We start from the raw sequence: 19,535 nt of genomic DNA, 5'->3' as shown, positions 1-19,535 counted from the left end.
ATATCTAGCTAAGAGTCTGAGGTCTGAGTTGGGGCCTGTTTGATGGGAGAGCATTTAAGAAGGGAGGTGGAAGCATGTAGGGGGTGACTAGGCAACCACAAGACTTGTTCCTCAGCCCCAATTTTCCTTCTCCAGCTGGTCAGGAGGTGGCAGCTGCCATGGTTGGGGTGATGAAGCGGCAGGACAAGGTGGGTGGTGGCAATTGTGACTGGAGTCTAATGCCGAGTAGTTGCCAGAGTGATTCACCTGATGACTCTAGCTCTGAAGACAAAGATTTTATCTAACTTGGGGCTGGGATTTACATTACATCCAAGCATCTGCGATGGCAGATAAATGGCTCTTTGGGCACAGGAAATGGGGATTGTGAGAGTGGCAAGATGCGTGAGCCAGCGGCCAAATACAAAACCCCAAAATGAAAAGCTGTTGGGAGAAGCTAGAGAAAGAGGGAAGCAATCCGCTTCTCTGTCCCTAAGTGTCTCCTCCTGAAAGTCTTCTGCAAATTTAAAGGGGGCTGTTTATCTACTTTTGCATTTCGTTAGGTCATTTGTATATGAAACCATTGTCACAAAATATGGCTCTCTTGGATTCATTTGTCTTGTCATTTTAGGTGAAGAAGGAGCAAGAATTTGGGCATTGAATTACAAGAGGATCTGTCCTGGAGTGTCAACACAAGGGGGCTTGTGAAGAAGGCGCAGCAGAGACTGTACTTTTTGAGAATACTAAGGAAAAACCATCTTTCGCAGAAACTGCTGCTTGCCTTCTATCACTGTGCCATTGAGAACGTGCTTACTTATGGCTTATGTGTGTGGTACGGAAGCTGTACTACCCAGGACAGGATGGGGTTGTGCAGGGTTGTTAAGGCAGCAGAGAGCATTGTTGGCTGCCCACTCTCTACCTTAGAGCAGATTTATGCCACAAGGTGCCATAGGAAAGCACTGGACATAGTAAAAGATTCATCGCATCCTGGTCACTGTCTCTTCGAGCTCTTGCCGTCGGGACGGAGATACAGGACGATGAAGACAAGAACGAGCCGTCTTAAGAACAGCTTCTTCTCCAGAGCGATCTCGGCCCTGAATGGGAAGCCCGGACTTTGAAAGTCATCTAATCTCCCTTGCTGTATTATACTGTATTGATTAATTAGTGTTTTTATGGAGCAGTCAAGTAATTTCATTGTCCCCGAAGGGGGCAATGACAATAAAGATCTTATTATTATTATTATTATTATTATTATTATTATTATTATGATGCCCTGAGTGACAGCCTGTCACTTTACAAAATATACTTCTTTTTTAAATAAACTTTTATTTTTATCTAACCAATTCATTTTTGCCACACAGTCATGTATTGTCCTGCAGGTTCTGTTTTTACATGCTGTGAATAAATTGTCCGGGATGTTGTGGTGGATGGAGCCTGAATAGCTGCAGAGGTAGAGAGGGATGCTATCTAGCCTCTCAATTCAGCCTTCACTAACCTCCTTGAAGACCACAACTCACACCAGCGCTCCTTAAGTGTTTTTCCTGGCAGGAATGGGTCCTTGAACATTGATAATATCTCTTGCTTTCCTTGTCTGGAAGATGGAGAGAGACGTGTCTGTAGAAAGCGTGGCTGGAATACAGCCTACTGCACGAATTTACTCTTGCTCTGTCCACTTTGGCTTCTGTCCCTACCTACTTTTTCCTTTGGCGTTCTGTTCATTATTGGCATGTGTGTACCCTGGAAAGTTACCCTCGAGGAATTGTGGCCTTTGGGCTGGCTTGGCCCTGCTGTTACATGAACACATCTACACAGCAGGTCAGATCTGCGTTCTTCCCAATTCCCATTAATAAAATACACAAGTCTACCTCATTTCCAAGTCTTCATTCTCTTGTGGTACAAATTTGTACAAGGCAACATAGGCATTTGTCTGTACTGCATCTTTACTGAGAGATCCCTTCGGCATGGAAAAAAAAGAAAGAAGAGGAGATATTGGAACTTGATCTTTAACAGTAGCGTTATGTATAGAACAAAGCTGAAGACAAATTCAGCAACATGCACTCTGAAAATGAGGTACTGATTTGATGTAGGGTGGTTCTGTTTATACAGCAATTGGGAGTAATAGTCAAGTTTGAGCCAAATATACTGCCGTGTTTATCTTAACTTGGCTTCCGGATGCAGAACCCAAATGGGGAAAATCTATTATTTCGCAGTCTCTAGACTAATTTTGAAACAGAATTAACAAGCTGCCGGATTTCTGGATTTTGGCAGTGGGCTCCATGCTTTAGAATCTGTTAATCACTTTGTCATGGGCATTAATAAGGCCTCATTCATAGACGCTCATAGGAGTTGCTTTGCTACTATGTGATCCCAAACTGACCTATATGTAAAAACCACCTTCTTCATAAGAATGTGAAATTTAATTTCGGCTTTGTTACAGCACAGTCTATATACATGCCTACTTAAATGTAGGTCCCATTGAATCCCATGGGGCTTGCTCCCAGGAAAGTAGGTACAAAATTGCAGCTTTATTGTCACATTAAAAAAAAAATCACCTGTAGCATGGAGTTTATTTTCTTCGGTTCATCTCCAAAGTCCGCGGTACCATTTACTGAGTATGTGAACACTGTAATTAAGGGGACAACAAAAATTAGGACCAAAATCCTAGCTGCCAAACAAGCCAGCCATTTGTTTCACGTGTTTCTTTTATTTCCAATGCTATTATCTTTATGCTTTCATTTTGTCATTTTGAAACTTCGCTCATAATGTGCAGCACCTTCTGCAAATGAAATAGCAAAACAGTTGACTTTGATGTGCTCCTACTGATATTTCTGTAAGCCTTTAATGGGTATGTGGGATTGTCCACATCCACATGTGATCGTCAGTTGTCATCACGTTGCTCTTTAGCCTTCTCTACTCTACATCTCCACCACTGGTGAATCCTTGGTAGTGCTAAACCCTGCTTGGGGTTTTATATGCAAAGTACTGCAGCAGCTATTAATAGCGTCTATGAATAGCACCCACACTATTAATAGCATCAACCTGTCATCTCAAAGAACAGTTCCATAATCAAAGGCAGTTGCATACTGTGTCTCTGGTGTGAAATGTTTCCATTAGCTCTTTGTAATGCTGGATGACTTCTTGCCACATGTGGCGGCAAATACAGCTTTTCTGTGGCCATGAACACCTGCCTGACCAGCCTCATTATTGAATACCCACCAGGAGCTGGCTCATGTAGCAACTCTTGCTGGGAGATTTTAAAAAAACAAACAAAATGGAAATGATGCTCACGTGCCAGAGGATCTTGAAAATTACACAAATGAAATTTATTTTAGTATCTGATCCACTACAGTATGGCTTTGAGCTAAAGAAGAGGCTATTTTCTCACGCAGCCAAAAAGACCAGAAATCAGCATTTGTAGGCTACCTTCCCCTGCACTGAATATTGAACTCCATCGGGCCACATGATGCGTCTTGCAAAAATGTTAGACATAAGAAACAAGAGAAGTACTGTGGCTCAAGTGTTGGAGCACCTGCCTTGATGGTCCCTAGTTCCATTCCTGTTGTCTCCAGGAACGGTTGAGAAAAATCCGTGTAGAATACGCTCAACTAGATGGACCAATTTTCCTGACAGACCTGCCATGGAATGCCCATTCTGTCCCTATCCCTACTTGTCATTTGTGGACTGGATTTCATGTTTGCATAGGGGTCTACATGTGTCTACACTCATGCACAAACTGTGCAGTCTATAGAAATATTAAATGCAGTGGGTGAAGATGGGTGCACCAGACAGCAGGGGTGACTGCTTGACGCAAACCAAATCCCAAGATCACCTAAGATATATGACATAGGATATGCCCTTGTACTGGGCTTATCTGCACTTTTGCCCTGCTTTCAAACCACAGCTCTTTCCACAAGCTCCATGTCTGAGCACTTTTTTCTCTCTCCAGAGGTTTCCCTGCAAAGACCTGCTTTTTAAAGCTGAAGTGCAACGAACGGCAATTCGGGTTTTCCGCAGATTGTTGTTTGCTCCAATTCAACTTTAAAGAGCGGGTTTTTGCAGGGAAAGCTGCACAGAGAGAGAGCACTTTGACACAGAGCTTTAAAGCGCCTGGAAAGTGCAGAGTAAGTATGGTTAATAAGCCACTGAACTAGAACATTGGCCCTGAAGTATATTCCTTTTCATATGCCCGCATGCCAGAAGCCTTGGGGACATGGGAGCTTCAGGAACATGACAAAAGGTCTGTGCAGACAGCATGGGCAATTCAGTAAATATTCTAAGAGGAACATTTTGGAGTACCTGGTGTATAATTTATGTGCTGAGCTTCTGACTGTAAAGAAATCCAATGTTGTTCAAAGGAATGGTTAATGTCCCCCTGGTGTTTGGTGGGGCACACACAGTCAGTTACTCATACAAGGCCAAGTCAGGTAGATCCCACAGGCAACAGTTTCTTTTAAAGGTAGAACAGGTGAATGATAAACAGGGATCTGAAAACATTTAATGGGGATTATAATTATTTTTCCTTGGTTTGAAGATTGTTTGGGGGCCACCGAACACCTGAGCTTTCCACATACCACTATTGCTGCGTTTCCTGTTTACGTCCAATACGCTTCCAGGACTATCACCTTCCTCGGGAACTTCTGCCAAATCTGATGTCTGTAAGGAAGGAGGAGAAGGGGTTTGAAAGCGGGAAAATGAGCAAAAATGAGAAATAGACACGCAAGAGATTGAAGCACATGGCAACAGCTTGGTGGTGGGTGTGGAAGGAATCAGGAAGTGTCAACACTGATGACAAAATGTTATTGAGAGGCAGAGTTCAAATATTTGATGGGAGAATAGCAGGACATTTGAGATGCGTTGTAGACCTAGATGCTGAATCTAATTCAAACAGGGCTCTTTGTTTACACAGGAGAGGAAAATGGAGTTAAGGGAAAAGGACATGTGGTTTTTGGAGTTTACATATGCAGTAGATTATAATTCCATCATCTCAGCAACAACTAGCAAGGAGCACAACATAAATTATCATGCAACAAAATGTATTTATGACTGGAAGTGCACATGAAGGGAGATTGTGCAAGACCTCTGGAGAGTATAGTGTCTGGTATAGCCATCTGGTGCCTGGGGAAGCGGACAGGTTTTGCACTACTGCAACCATGTGCCTTATTTCTATCCTTTCCCTAAAAGGGTATGCTCTGGGATCTAAAGGGTGTTCTCTGGAGTCTAGATTGCACTGACTGCTTCTGTTGAGAATCAAGTCCACCTGCTCATCTGCACATCACTCCATTTGCATAGCTCCACCCCCTTGCCTGCACAGTCTCATTCTAGGTTCTTTTTTGTGGTCACATCAGAACTTGACAAATTATCGGGTACTGGCTTTTGGACAGAGGTAGAGGTTGATAGATGCATACACAGTAGGTGTTGAACAGTTCTATCCCATGTCTGTTTACTTGTAAGCTGCCTCTCCATTGTGACTGATTGAACTGACAGGTCTTAGGAACAGTCCCAGGGACCCAAAGGCTAGTGCTGTTAGGAAGCTGTTGGATATCACTGTTAATATTACTGAAATGAAATAATTGCTTGGATTGCTATATTTGAAATGGATTGGTTGCCAGAGCTGTTTATTGCAATGATGATACATTGTTTTGATTTTGCATCACTGCCAGGCATGGCCAAACTTGGCCCTCCAGATGTTTTGGGACTACAATTCCCATCATCCCTGACCACTGGTCCTGTTAGCTAGGGATGATGGGAGTTGTAGTCCCAAAACATCTGGAGGGCCAAGTTTGGCCATGCCTGCTCTATACGTTCATGGATCCTGAAATCCCACGCTCAAGTGATCTGAAGTTCATGTGTTTTCTTCCAAATAAGACTGTGGTTTTAAGTACTACACACTTATGCGTAATCCACTACTTGACAGCCTGCCTTGCCAAGGAGTAAATCCCACGACGTATTGCATTCTGTACTTACACCCACTCCCCATCTGATCAAAATTTCAAGGCAAGCTGGCAATATGTTCATGTTTTGCATGCTTGAGTAATCATTTATTACTTAACAGAAAGCTTTACCGATTTGACAAGAAACAATTACATTTGTGGAAATTCTGGTCTGTGGACAAGCTAAAGAAACGAAGAGGAAAGATCACAACGTTTGAACAAAGCTAGCATTTGCTTTGGGGAAACACAACATTCATAAGTTGTGAGGGTTTATAATAGGGCCATTTCTCTAGGAATATGCAAAGGTCTCCATGTAGATGAGTTTAGTGGAATAGCAGCAACGTTAGCAGCTGTGGAATTCCTGCAGAACAGCAGCTCTTCCCAATGGAAGACACAAGCACACGCTTACTCCTGAGGAACTGTAAACTGGGTGGCTGGTGAGAATGGAGTCTGCCCAGAGACACCATTTGGGCCTCTATTTCAACATTCACTGGTCACTAGAGAGGTTCATTCTCAATGCCTTAACAGCAGTGAACGCCGGCAGAGGCTGTGCCAAAGAATGAACCTAAGTGTACAATTGGTTTGCATTTGAAGGAACTTGAAAGTTAGGAATCCCCCGTCTGTTTTCCACAGCTGTATACATGTTATTCTTTTGCTTATCTCTCCTATTTCGAAGTATTAAAGCTTGTGGTGAAAGTAGATAAAAACGGATTAGTTCTTAGGAATATAGAGTTAAAAATATTTGCCCTGCACAGCGTATACTTGAAATCTACCCATCTTATGGAAAGCTGTAGGGAATTTCAAAGTAGCCAAGTTCATGGAGCACAACACACTACTTTTTTTTTACACAAAGGCAATTTCAGTGGATTTAGGGTTTCCAGTTTAACAGAGACACTGTTCTAGAGCGTATTTAGTCTGAAGGTGAATCCAGCCTTGCCACTGCTGTCATGTTGAAATGCTAAAGAATGCGCAGGCCAGCTATCCACCCCTCCAAACACTACTTTTTTTTCACTGGAGACTAAGAAGTGTGTTTGTGTGTGAGGGGTGGTGGGTTCCATTTTGCCGCTTAAGACGAAATGAGGTGCCACCCTACCTGCTGCTGCCGCCTGTGCCGCCTGCACCGTTGCCTCTGCTTCCAGCACTGGTGCCAATTTTGGGTCAGATCTTGCAGATTTGGGGTCAGCTCTTGTCCGCTCTGCAATATCTGGCCCGAAATAGGTGCCAGTGCTGGAGCCACTTCTCCGCTGGTGGTAGAGGCAGTGGGCTACCCACGGAAGGGCTGGCTCAGGGGTTTGGTGTCTCAGGGGCTTTCAGGGGCTAATGCTGTACCAGCCCTGGGGCGTCTATGCGTGTTTTATAATACCAAAATTCAAGAGCAGAAGAGAAGTTCAACACAGGCAGGAGAGTGGGATGACAACTGAGAGATCCTCTCAGTCCTCTGCCAGGTGATTATTAGACAAGCCAGTTTTATTTCATTTATTTAACAAAATGTTCAATCAAATATTTATTAAAAAAACACAATAAAATTAGCAAGGTCTAAAAATAAGTATACACATAAAAATTACTAAAATAGACATAAAATCAACAGAATTAAAAAATAAGTGTACATAACAAAATTACATGCAAAGGTAGGTTTGCTGAAATAATATTTTTAAAGCAGTCATCTGCTTTGCATGACCCCAGCACTGTGTACAGCATCATGATCCTATAGTAGGTCCAAGCTTCTGTTTTTCGGGTTTTTTTAAATAGAAATGCTGGTGATCATTCACAATCCTACCTGTGCAGCGCACAGTGAATCCCTTTTGCAGAAGTAAGCATTTCAAGTCTTTTGAGACTGTTGGCTTCCCCATAATTATCAAAAATAGTTCTGGCCTTGTTTTTCTATCAGTGTTCTAAATCAAACCCATAAAATGGGATTTCCCATCTGTTCTGTTTCTGTTTCTCTCTCTCTTACAGAGTCATTTAAAGACTGTTCTTTTGTTTCATTCTGCTGGCTATGCCAGCCAGATTCTACTGAGGGTGGATTTTTATTCTATGGAATTTGTGTCAAAGCCCACCTGTGTGGGGTTTCTGATGGCGGTGCTGTTCCATCAACTCTACCATCCTCACCCACCTGAAGATCTCACATCTTAAATTATTCTGTCCATTCTGAGTTGCTGCCCCTTATGCATGGAATTCTCTCCCGGAGCAACTTTATGGTGATGCCTCTCATTCTCTTGGGATGCGGGTGGCGCTGTGGGTTAAACCACAGAGCCTAGAACTTGCCAATCAGAAGGTCGGCGGTTCGAATCCCCATGACGGGGTGAGCTCCCGTTGCTCGGTCCCTGCTCCTGCCCACCTGGCAGTTCGAAAGCACGTCAAAAAGGTGGGAAGGTAAACGGTGTTTCCATGCGCTGCTCTGGTTCGCCAGAAGCGGCTTAGTCATGCTGGCCACATGACCCAGAAGCTGTACACTGGCTCCCTCGGCCAGTAAAGCGAGATGAGCTCCACAACCACAGAGTCAGCCACGACTGGACCTAATGGTCCCGGGCCCCTTTACCTTTACCTCATCCTCTTTATCATATGCCTCCTCGTTGCCACAAACCTTTTAGTCCAAAACCCTCAGTGCAAATAGCTGCATTTGTTCACATCAACGCCTCCTTGCCATCGCCTCTCCCATTCTTGCTGCCTCGCTGTTATTTACTATCATTGTCTGTACCTTTCTTCTGCTGTCCATCTTTTCCAATATTTTAAAATTGGGGCAAGGGTTTGTCTTCTTTTTTTGCCTACTATGAACCCCTAATAAATTGGTGGCACTGTTTGAAAAACCACCATCAGCACTGTGTCAGGCAGAGTAATTATGAGTGAGGATGCTCAGATCGTTATTTTTTTATTAGAGAATGTTAAATTACCAACCAAGGTACAGGCAGTGAAGCAGTATATATCATTCCCAAAGAAATCAGGCGCCTGCAGAAAAGGTTTAGTAACTAATAGTAAGAAGTGGCACGTAACCAGGCACCCAAGTCCTTTCTGGGGAAAGTAGGTGGATATACTATGGAAAAAATTGGCAACAACCCAAAACAGCACACTTACTGAGTTCCTTTTTGGTGAATCTGAGCTGCTCCCAGAACTGCCTTTCTTCATTTTTTGGGCTAAGGAAGTTCCAAAGCGAAGTGTTTCATAGACGGGGTCAACCTTATTGCCACAAGCTGCAAAAGAAACACAGATAAGAAGGGAGAAAAGATAGGACGTTAAAAGTGTTCTTCTTCCTCCTTGAAAAATATTGCTTATCCTTTCAAGATGGAAACTAACATCCACCTGGGCCATGGACCAAAACAGATGTTCAGCAGAGGGTCCAAGTCCAGGAACCAGGTCTCTGCCAAACATCTGGAAAGAGAGCCAATGTGATCAGTATCAGCGCTACCTGTTTAATTGTATGCCAGTTTTCTGCAAAACTCTGCTCAAAGTAGCTCACAATGGATCAAATAAACAGTAAGAAACATAACAACAAACCCATAATGTGTTGTAAGGGTTCAGAATGTCATTACAGGACCAGGGATGCTAATGTCCAAATGGGCACTCACTGGATGACTTGGGGTGCCAGGCTTGTGCAGTGACTACTTTTAATTTTGCCAAGACGTGGGCAACCCATATCTTGCTCCTCATCTTTGACTTTCAGTTCATTCAAGGAAGGCCGAAGACATTCAGGTGCCTGTGATGGAAAAATCTAAATGCTAACTGCTCCCACTGATCAATATGGGCCCAAATCCACTGGGAAGCTCACAGTGCTAGTGCACTTGGTAAACTCTTACTCATTTCAATGTGACTTGCAGAAAACAGAAATGCTACTATTTTTTTGTGCTCCATGGGTCAGTTCTGTTTCTTACATGGCATCCCAGATTTGTCACCTGAGACCTCACCTTGGTTTGTGACCTCTGCATTCATTTGAAATCCACGCCTTAGAGCTTCTTACTCTGTAATTTGATTAAGTTTATTTGCCAGTCACTTTCTTATACAATATATATATACGATATCTTTATTGTCATTGTCCCATGCAGAACAATGAAATTGAAAAACTACATAAAACTACATAAAAACTACATAAAACTACTTAAAAACTACATAAAACATTCAAAACCCCCTAAAAACTCTGAAACCCCATTTTAAAATACTATACTATACTATACTATACTATACTATACTATACTATACTATACTATACTATACTATAAAATACTATACTATAGAGACCCCTTATGCTGCGTTTAGAACCAGAATTGCATTTGCGTAGAAACTATTTCTCAGGCGGCTAGTCCTGGCCTTTATAACCCTATATCTTCTTCCAGAGGGCAGAAGCTGAAAGAGATCATTTCCGGGGTGCGTACTATCCTGTGCTTTCTCTGCCGCTTTCTTATGGCACCTGGAAGCATAGATTTGATCTAAGGTGGGAAGAGTGCACCCAATTATTCTCTCTGCAGTCTTTACAACCCTGGATAGCATTGTTTCTTTATGGCATTCTGAGCCTCGCAACCTCTGCATCAGGGATGGGGAAGGTCGGACCCTGGAGCCAAATATAACTCTCCAGGACTCTGTATCAGAATTCTCCCAGGCCATGCCTCCTCTCCCTACATGCCTCTCACTGGCTCTGCTTTGGACTCTGTGTCTTTTTGCCTGGCAGGAATGTACCTGTGAACTCTGGTAATGCCTCTGGGTGGAGGTTAGAGAGGAGTGTCTGTAGAAACTAGCCTACTGCACAAAGGTGAAACTTACATTTGTTGCTCTGCCTACTTTGGCCCTTGGCCCCAGCCACCATTGGCATGTGGCCTCCAATGAAGGTTGTCTTGGAGAGACTGAAAATGATTATTCCCCACTCTTGCTCTGTGGAATGAAATGATGTTTGCTAACCTTGTGAAGTTTTTGTTCTCCCAGAGGGAATTATCTGGGCAGGGACTCAGTCAAAGTCTTGCTGTGATTAAGCATCATTCGCAAAAGGGCACAGAAGCCTTTGCGATATCAATGAACGCTACAACTTCCAGAATTGGGGAGCGGGGACCATTAATGAATAAAGGCTCTGTCTGAACTTACCAATAGGCATTACTTCTTTGATGCAACCAAATTGCTCGTGAATAAGTAGTGGAGAGCTGTAGTAACGGCGAAAACCTTTGGGCTAGAGAGTGAGCAAACGAGAGAGCGAGAGACAGAATGAATATAAGGCAATCACGACCCATTCAGTTCAATGGGGTTGCTAGGTTCAGCGGGAGTACAATGAAGCTACAGTAATATGGTATACAGTGGTACCTTGGGTTAAGAACTTAATTCATTCTGGAGATCCGTTCTTAACCTGAAACTGTTCTTAACCTGAGGTACCACTTTAGCTAATGGGGCCTCTCACTGCCGCCGTGCCACCAGAGCACAATTTCTGTTCTCATCCTGAAGCAAAGTTCTTAACCCAAGGTACTATTTCTGGGTTAGCGGAATCTGTAATCTGAAGCATCTGTAATGTGAGGTACCACTGTATCTGCTAATTCTTTAGTGCAGAAGTCAGGAGCCTATGGCCTTCCCAAGGTTGTTGGACTCAAATTCCCATCAGTCCCAACCAACAGAGTCAATCGTGATGATGGGAGTTGGAGTTCAACAGCATTGACATGTTCCCTATTCCTGCTTTACTGGGGCAACTTTACTTTTTACTGCAAAGCTGAAAGCTGTAAATTCCTTCCTGTTGCTGGATCTGCATGGGATCCAGATCACAAGAACATATAAATTAATTTTTGTACTTTAGCATTCATACTGAGGGGAAGTATGTTTCATTTTTAATTGGAAATATTTTGAAGGCTTCCCCTTCCTGGTAGATGTCCTCTTTTGTGGGGGTGGGGTGGGGTGGCAAGCTTCTATGCTCAATTGTGCCAATAAAACATCATTTATAACCCAGAAATACAAAGCAGCTAATAAAAAAAGACCAGCCTGAATTAGAAGATTTAAAAGCCTAGTGTATAAAAATGCCTCACTTGGTGTCTAAGGCTATAAAGCAAATAAATTAGATCTGACTAACTAGGTGCTAATTATGCAAAGCAGATTCCCTGTATAAGCAGTAGGTGTTTCTTTTCTGCCAGCAAAAACCACTCTGTGGTGTGGTGAATCCTGGATGGATCAGCTTCACCCAAATGGACAAAATGGGGAGACAAAATGGGATTTCAGAAGGTGCCATCAATTTAGCTCATGGGGGAGATAAATGCCATTTTCCCCATCCACAGGAGTAGCCAGGCAGGAAGGGGTTTTGAAGGGAGGCGTTTTTGCTCTGGAGGACCCCTCCCCATCTCCTCAAACCCCCTTCCTCTCTAGGAATCTAGTCCAGTTCATTTTAAGCCACAAAGAGAGCCAAGCTACAGGATCAGATCTCTGCATCTCTCTCAAAGCAGAAGCCAAAGAGGCTGCTCGCTACACACGGAGGTGGGTGGCAGCTCAGTGACACTTCAGGTTCCCAAATGAAACTGGCAATGGAAGGCAAGGGAGCAATGCAAAGAAATAGGGGCAGAGACCTAAGAGGTTTGGACACAGAGCAGACCATGCTGAGCAGCTTTGCAAGGGTGTGCAAATGAGAACCCAAAGTAGGTTGCTGCTTTGCTCTTTCCCTGGCCAAGAGATGGAAGGAGCAATGAAGGTAAAGGTGGAGAAAGATTTGAGGGCTTTGTTTTGGCCGTTGGCAGTAGGAAAGGCTTGCATTTGGGAATCTGGGATTCTGCATGACAAAGTGAGAAGCTATGATGGCTTAAGGGTTTTCAGCATGGGTCCTGGCATTTGGGGGGCAGTTGGAGACTATGGAATAAGCAGTGAGCCCGCCGTAGAAATATGGGCCTTGGCAAATGTCCAACAATGCCCAGTCTTGAAGCCATCCCTGCTGTAGCCCTGTCTGAAAAGCAACAACTCTTGTTTAACTGAGCCTGTAAGAGTCTATATTTCTCAGGGCTGGCATGTTCGGAGTATGATTTTTGAATTCTGTGCCTAGAATAAGTTTCTTGCTGGATTATCTTTTTCTAAGCACTGTGTGTTTCTTCAATTCAGCCAAGACATTAGGTGGGACCTGCTGGGCCATATCTATTGCCCAGTCTGGTTTGTGGCTGTGTTTGATCCAATTACTGCCTTCTCTATATATATATATAATCATCCAATTACTGCCTTACCAGTTTGCCCATGCAGCGTTGCTGTCCAATGCTCTCTGCACATCTGTGGTGAATGCTCAGCTTGCATGCCTTGCAGCGCAGTCCATGTTTAGCGTTTGTCCCTGTCAGAGGAACAGAAATAATTTAATTACAGAATATCAATAGTTTCCATGCATCCAAGTGACCTCCTGCAAAGCTCAAACAGGTCTCAGCCTTACAGTACTTCACAAACCTCCAGTCTTAATACAACTGTGCAGAATCCACAGACCTACGCCTGGTCCCCCCACCCACAAAGGGATGGTTTACTTTCTCTTTATTTTCTAAAAGAATACACTACAGCTCAGCTGAGAAAAAGAGCTCCTTGTCTGCAAATCATAATTGCCTCTCAAAACATAACCCTGTGTCTTATGGGAAAAGTTATCCATTGTTGTAACCATGATTTGATTTGCAATTGGCTTCATAGTTGTAATAAATGAATACAATATTAGATTTTACAATAAAAAATATAGCCCAAGTGATCCAGTTTTTAACTTTGTCCCTCTTTCTTCAATCCTAGAACATCTAGTCGCTGCAGATGTGATGTTAAGAACAGATGTACTTGGGCAACATACCTTAGTTTATCATATCTGCATTCAGAGTATCTTAAAGGGCAGGAATGGATAGCAACTTTTAAAAATAAACGTTAATAAGCTCCCTGTTATTCCAGACTGACTCCAGCTACAAAAGCTCAGGCTGCTGAAAAGATCAGAGAGCAGCTTGGCTGTCTCTTAGTGCAGACCCAGATCATCGAGTCTGAGCTTCCACAGCTGTTGTCTGCCATGAACTACCACTGGCAGGATTGGCAGCAGATATATTATATGCCTATTTTATTCTCTTGCTAATTATGCTGTTTTAAATGTGCATTTTCTATTTGACTTCTTTTGGTCATGATTTCTTTTGAAATCTTTAAGATAATTTTCTGTTGTTGATTTTGCTGCATTAAACATGCATACTTTGGTTGCCCTCCTTTGTAATGTCTTATTTTGAAATCCTTATGGTAATATTTTAGTTTCCCGTTAATTATGTTGTTTTGAATGTATACTTTATATTTGACTTTGTTCAGTAATGTTTGTTCTGGGTTGATTTATTTGATGTTTTAATGTGTTGCAAAGCACTCTGAGGCTTTTTCTTAAGATATAAAGCAGTATAAAAATGAAAGAAATAATAATGATGATAATAATAAATAAAATAAAAATATTCAGAGGTAAGCCCACCTGAGCTCAATGGGGCTTACTTCCAGATAAGTGTGTGTGGAACTGAGGTCTAATATATCATGGTCCTGATCCAGAAATAGAAGAAAAAAGAGGGAAGGCTTCTTAGCAGTACAGTCTACTGACACAAAAGAGACAAGAAGCATCTGGTCATGATCAGGTATTGATTCTGTAAATCCCATGCACTGTGCTTCTTGAGTCACATCTTTCAGTTGGAACAGGGTGTACCTATGGCTAATCCTCATCACTTCTGCACAGTACAGAAGAAAGACTCACATCCATCAAAGGCACATCTGTATACCATCTCTGGGGCCATGGCAAAGGATTGTTCTTTGCACATTTTTTTTGTTCTGTGTGACTGTCTCTGAATCAGGAAGGATGGGGAGGGTGTGAGGGGCAGGGAGGGAGCCACTGGGCGCTGTAAGTTATTGATCCTATAATCCAGTGCACTTTTAGATTTGAGCTATCATCTTCCTCAGGGCCAATGTCAATACACTAATTCAGCCAAGCAAACTTTTGCTTTTGTGTGGCTTTGTGCAATTGTTGCCCCTGAAGAAGAATGGTTGCTTTGTTACAGGATTTGGGGTGTACATCTATCAGTCTGGATGCCATCTTGGGGTCTCCCCCAAGCCTGTGGTTTCACATCTCTAAGCTGGGGTTCTGTAGAAAAAGAGATTCCTAAAGTTAATGCCATTAACTTAATGCTTCCAGCCAGGAACGCCTCAAGCCAGGTCTGTTAAGTATCTCTTAGCAGCACGACCAAAGAGTGCGGATAACTTACAATGTACACACGTTTAACACGTGCAGTTTCAACTTTTATGCAGCTGGCCAGTTCAAATCGCACAAATTAAATGCATGGAAGGTGGAGAGATTAAAAACTCTTTTTGTGCAGGGTTTTCCCAGTGTGGAAAGAACTTTTAAGCTCTCTGCCTTGCTTGCTGGGCTCCGAAAGTGCCTCCTAGATCCCTGAAAACATGCTGGACAGCTTAAAAACCCTCTGTCTTGCTTAGGGGGCAAGACCTGGCACACTGGTTCCAGATTATTTCTCCATCTAACCCAGAACTGTATGCTTTGATTGACAGTGGTTCTCCAGCAGGGCCAGCCCAATACATTTTGCTGCCTGAGGCAAAGGATATAAAGGTGGCATCTCCTCATTCCACATACAAAAGATGACTGCACTGTACACTTTTGAGGGTATAGGATCCTTTTGCTGCACCTGAGACAGCAGGCCAGGCCATGTGGCAACAGGGAAATACCTGGGGGGCTTAGAAGCAACAGCTGAGGGCTGCTTCTGTCTCCCCCTCCCCGGCGTTTGCTGCCTGAGATGATAATCTCACTTTGCCTAATGGTAGGGCCGGCTGTGTTTGCCAGGCAGAGATACTTCCCAGCAGCTGCTGCTAGATCCTTTAAACTGCAGATGCCAGGGATTAAGCTGAGGATCATCTGCATGCAAATCACATGCTCTACCATTGAACTGCTGTTCTCCCCAACATTTAATTTATGGAATAAAGAAGCTTTGGCAACTAGCAGCTTCCCTCTCCCATTTTTCCTTTTCCAAAGACAGCCATGCCCCTTGATTAGTAATACACTGGGATCCACATAAGAAGCTGCTGCCATATGAGAATATGCATCTGATGGATGGAAGTGGGACCTTTCATCTGCACTAATGGGGAGAGTGCATTATAGTCAGTTATTAGAGAGCCAGGGCAGGCAAAAGATGCTTTTTAAGAGGGGATCAGATAATTTCATGTGGGCAAAAAGCCACCAACGGCTACAAATCATTATGGCTATATGCATCCACCAGATACAGTATGCCTTTGTCGGTGCCAGATGCTGGGAATTAACAGCATGACAGGACTATTGCCTTTCATGCCCTGTTTGTGGGCTTCTGAGGGGCGTCTGTGTTAGTTTCTGTTTGCCACTGAGCAATGCTTTGGAGTCACAAGACTCTGTTTACATTCCACACATTCCATACTGTTGGCAGTCTCACGGGAGACAGGAGACGGATGTGACGTTAGTGGTTTCCTGTTCCTTTGTTGTTCAGTTGCTGTCTGCTCTCACAGAGAGAGGAAGTGTTTTTCGTCTGCGTAGTTAGGAAAATAAAACTCTTTGCAATGTAGCCATAATTCTCATCAATTCCGCGTGCTGCTGTGATTCTCTGCTGGATGGGAATGTGCCTGAGGCCTCATCAAAGGCTCAGGTCGTTAATCACGTTGGAGGCGATTCCGAAAGACTCCGCCGGAGGAAAATGAGCTTTATTGGCTTGGCCGAGCGGAGATCCCGACAGTCTGGTTGGCTGCTGTGGGCTACAGGATGCTTGACAATGTGGGCAATTGGTCTGCTCCAGCAGAGCTCCTTTTATTTATTCAAAGGTGTTCCCCAGAGCTTTCCAAACTGTGTGTTAGCTGCAGTGTGTAGTTGTCTCATGCAAACACTCTCCACGCTCCTCCAGGGGCTGCAAAGGTTTAACCTCTGGTTTGCTAGTAAAACTGAATTAGTGTGTCACGAAATGATGCAGGTCTAAAAAGTGTGTCACCAACATGAAAAGTTTGGGAAGCTCTGGTGTACCCTGTTCCCACTGATCTGCCTAAATAAGTGTTTGCATGCCAAGTCAGAAATCCATTGGGTGATGCTCCCTCAACTTTATAATGATGCTTCATCTGTTGAACTGCCCTCAGGCACAGCTGCCCTGGCAACACACGGTGTGGCATCCTTTTGTATATATAAATCTTCCTGTAATAAAGCAGAATTCTGCAATGAAAATATATTTTCTGAAGCCCCTTTCCACGAAGGAGCAAGCAGTATTTTGGCTCTTCTGGCACTTGCCTCCAGATCTGTTTTGTGCTGTTAACACCACACAAGATACGCTCCTCCTTCCCACACATGTCTGAGCAGTCGAAGAGTTCATTATACCTCAGCCAGCTGTTGATATCAGGTGACAGAGATCATGTGACAAGGAGAGGTTCCTTAGGGAAGAATAGGTGATTAGTTACTTTATTCTATGCTTCTTTATTTTATTTTCCTCTAAATTACACATCTGGATTATGTGTTTTTATTTTGCTTTTTTATGCTGGTCACTAACTGTAGCAATAAAGGTTTGATTGGAAACGCACTATCCCCTTGCAATATATTCCAGGAACAGGTTTAGCACCCCAACCACTCTATATGTGTAATGAAACCAAAAGACTGGACATAAGAATACCAACCCCTTTGCTTTCTGATGGCCGTCCTCTTACTGAGGTTGTTTGGATGTGGTTTTACTCAGAGCTACTTCAGGCAATCTATCAGCCTCGCTTACTTGCAGAAATGTAAGGAGCCCGCTTGAATGAACAGAGCAAGATTGGAGGAAGGGATTTGTACGAGATTATTAAAGCTCCCTCTGAAATTCAACCATGCTGGTTTGTTTTTTTTAATTTGACCAGCTGTAAAACCAGCTCTTAACCTGTATTGGATTTCACAGAGCTAGATAAGATACCTAATTAAGGGTTTGGGGGAAGGAGGTTATCAAGCAGAAAATAACTAAAGAAATGGTAGCCTCACTAATAGGATGGTTTTCAGGGATGAGGTTACCTTGCCTTTCAAGTAGCTGGAATGGGCTCGTGCTAGAGACAATTAGAGCAGTCGTTATTAAACTGTGTTTTTAAAATAGTGTATTTTTTTTACTTGAAAGCCACCTCTTGATAACTGCTTTGAATGAATAGAGCAAAGTCATAAATGAAACCTAAACCAATCCTGTTCATCAAATGTTTCCATACGAAGCTTGTATTAGAACCAAGGTATACTTCATGCGGAGGGACGCGGGTGGCACTGTGGGTTAAACCACTGAGCCTAGGACTTGCTGATCAGAAGGTCGGCGGTTTGAATCCCTGCGACGGGGTGAGCTCCCATTGCTAGGTCCCAGCTCCTGCCAACCTAGCAGTTTGAAAGCATGAAGTGCAAGTAGATAAATAGGTACCGCTCCAGCGGGAAGGTAAATGGCATTTCCGTGCGCTGCTCTGGTTCGGCAGAAGTGGCTTAGTCATGCTGGCCACATGACCCGGAAGCTGTACGCCAGCTCCCTCGGCCAATAAAGCAAGATGAGCACCGTAAGCCCAGAGTCGGCCACGACTAGACCTAATGGTCAGGGGTCCCTTTACCTTATACTTCATGCAACAATCATGCTTTGTGGTCATGTGCTGATTCTGATGTACTGATGTGCGTTGTGCTCAAACACCAGAGAGTGGGGCCTCTACAGTTTGGGCTGACTAATGAAGCCAAGCCAAGGCTCTGACAAATCTCTTACCTCCTTGGAGATGGGGAAAAAGGAGGAATGGCAATCCATGCCTGACAGATTGAATTCAGGCTGGTGGCTCGCCAGCTGGACAGGCTTGCTGTCAAGTAAGAAGGAGAGAGGTATCCTCCAAACTGATAAGAGGCACAGCAAGCTGGTATGAGGGAACTGTGGGCAGTCATGATTCCCTTGTGTCCTCTGCCTGTCCCCGAACAGTTGGAAACCCAAGTCTCCCCTCCATGCTTTGTGGAGTTCAGTGCCACTAACGCTGATGTGTGTACATGAGAAGTGCTTCTGGTATGTTCGCTGTGTGCTGGTCACCAGAGCTGTGAGTACGTGAGCGTAAAGCAGGGGTCAGCAAACTTTTTCAGCGGGGGGCTGGTCCACTGCCCTCAGACCTTGTGGGGGGGCCAGACTATATTTTGAAGGGGGAAAAATGAACGAATTCCTATGCCCCACAAATAACCCAGAGATGCATTTTAAATAAAAGGACACATTCTACTCATGTAAAAACACGCTGATTCCCGGACCGTCCGCGGGCTGGATTTAGAAGGCGATTGGGCGGGATCTGGCCCCCGGACCTTAAGTTGCCTACCCATGTCGTAAAGCAGCCTTTCTCAACCTGTGGGTCCCCAGATGTTGTTGAACTACAACTCCCATCACCCTAGCTAGCAAGGCCAGAGCTCAGGGATGATGGGAGTTGTAGTCCAACAACATCTGGGGACCCACAGGTTGAGAACCACTGTCGTAAAAGAAGGGAGAGGTAACAAAAGGAACTCTGGATGACGGCTGAGGCATAGTTTCAAGAGCTTTCTCCACCCCCTTTTAGACCTTCACTGAAGCACAGAGGAGGTGGAAACAGGATGGCAAATGCTGTCTTCACTTCTGAACTCTGCGGATTCATTTGCAGCCCTGCTAGGAGCGCCAGGCTTTTCCCTGCATGATCAAAACTCTGCTTTTTCTGAAAGGAGGG

General features: G+C 43.8%; 1 protein-coding gene across 1 annotated transcript in view; it reads right to left on the bottom strand.

The window, feature by feature from the left end:
- Positions 1-19,535, bottom strand: part of STAC (SH3 and cysteine rich domain) — an 80,147-nt gene that overhangs the window by 10,156 nt on the left and 50,456 nt on the right. Inside the window, exons 3-8 of the mRNA XM_080975952.1 lie at positions 13,064-13,164; positions 10,971-11,052; positions 8,979-9,094; positions 4,548-4,629; positions 2,529-2,599; positions 1,842-1,930 (exon numbers count right to left, since the gene is read on the bottom strand). Of these exons, the coding sequence (XP_080832078.1) occupies positions 1,842-1,930; positions 2,529-2,599; positions 4,548-4,629; positions 8,979-9,094; positions 10,971-11,052; positions 13,064-13,164 (541 nt within the window). The remainder of the gene's footprint in view (positions 1-1,841; positions 1,931-2,528; positions 2,600-4,547; positions 4,630-8,978; positions 9,095-10,970; positions 11,053-13,063; positions 13,165-19,535) is intronic.

This window comes from Podarcis pityusensis (genome assembly GCF_964106645.2).
Source record: "Podarcis pityusensis genome assembly, chromosome: 12".
In the NCBI taxonomy this organism is placed as follows: domain Eukaryota; kingdom Metazoa; phylum Chordata; class Lepidosauria; order Squamata; family Lacertidae; genus Podarcis; species Podarcis pityusensis.
Note: the sequence above shows the minus strand (reverse complement) of the source record. Positions and strands in the feature narration are given on the sequence as shown.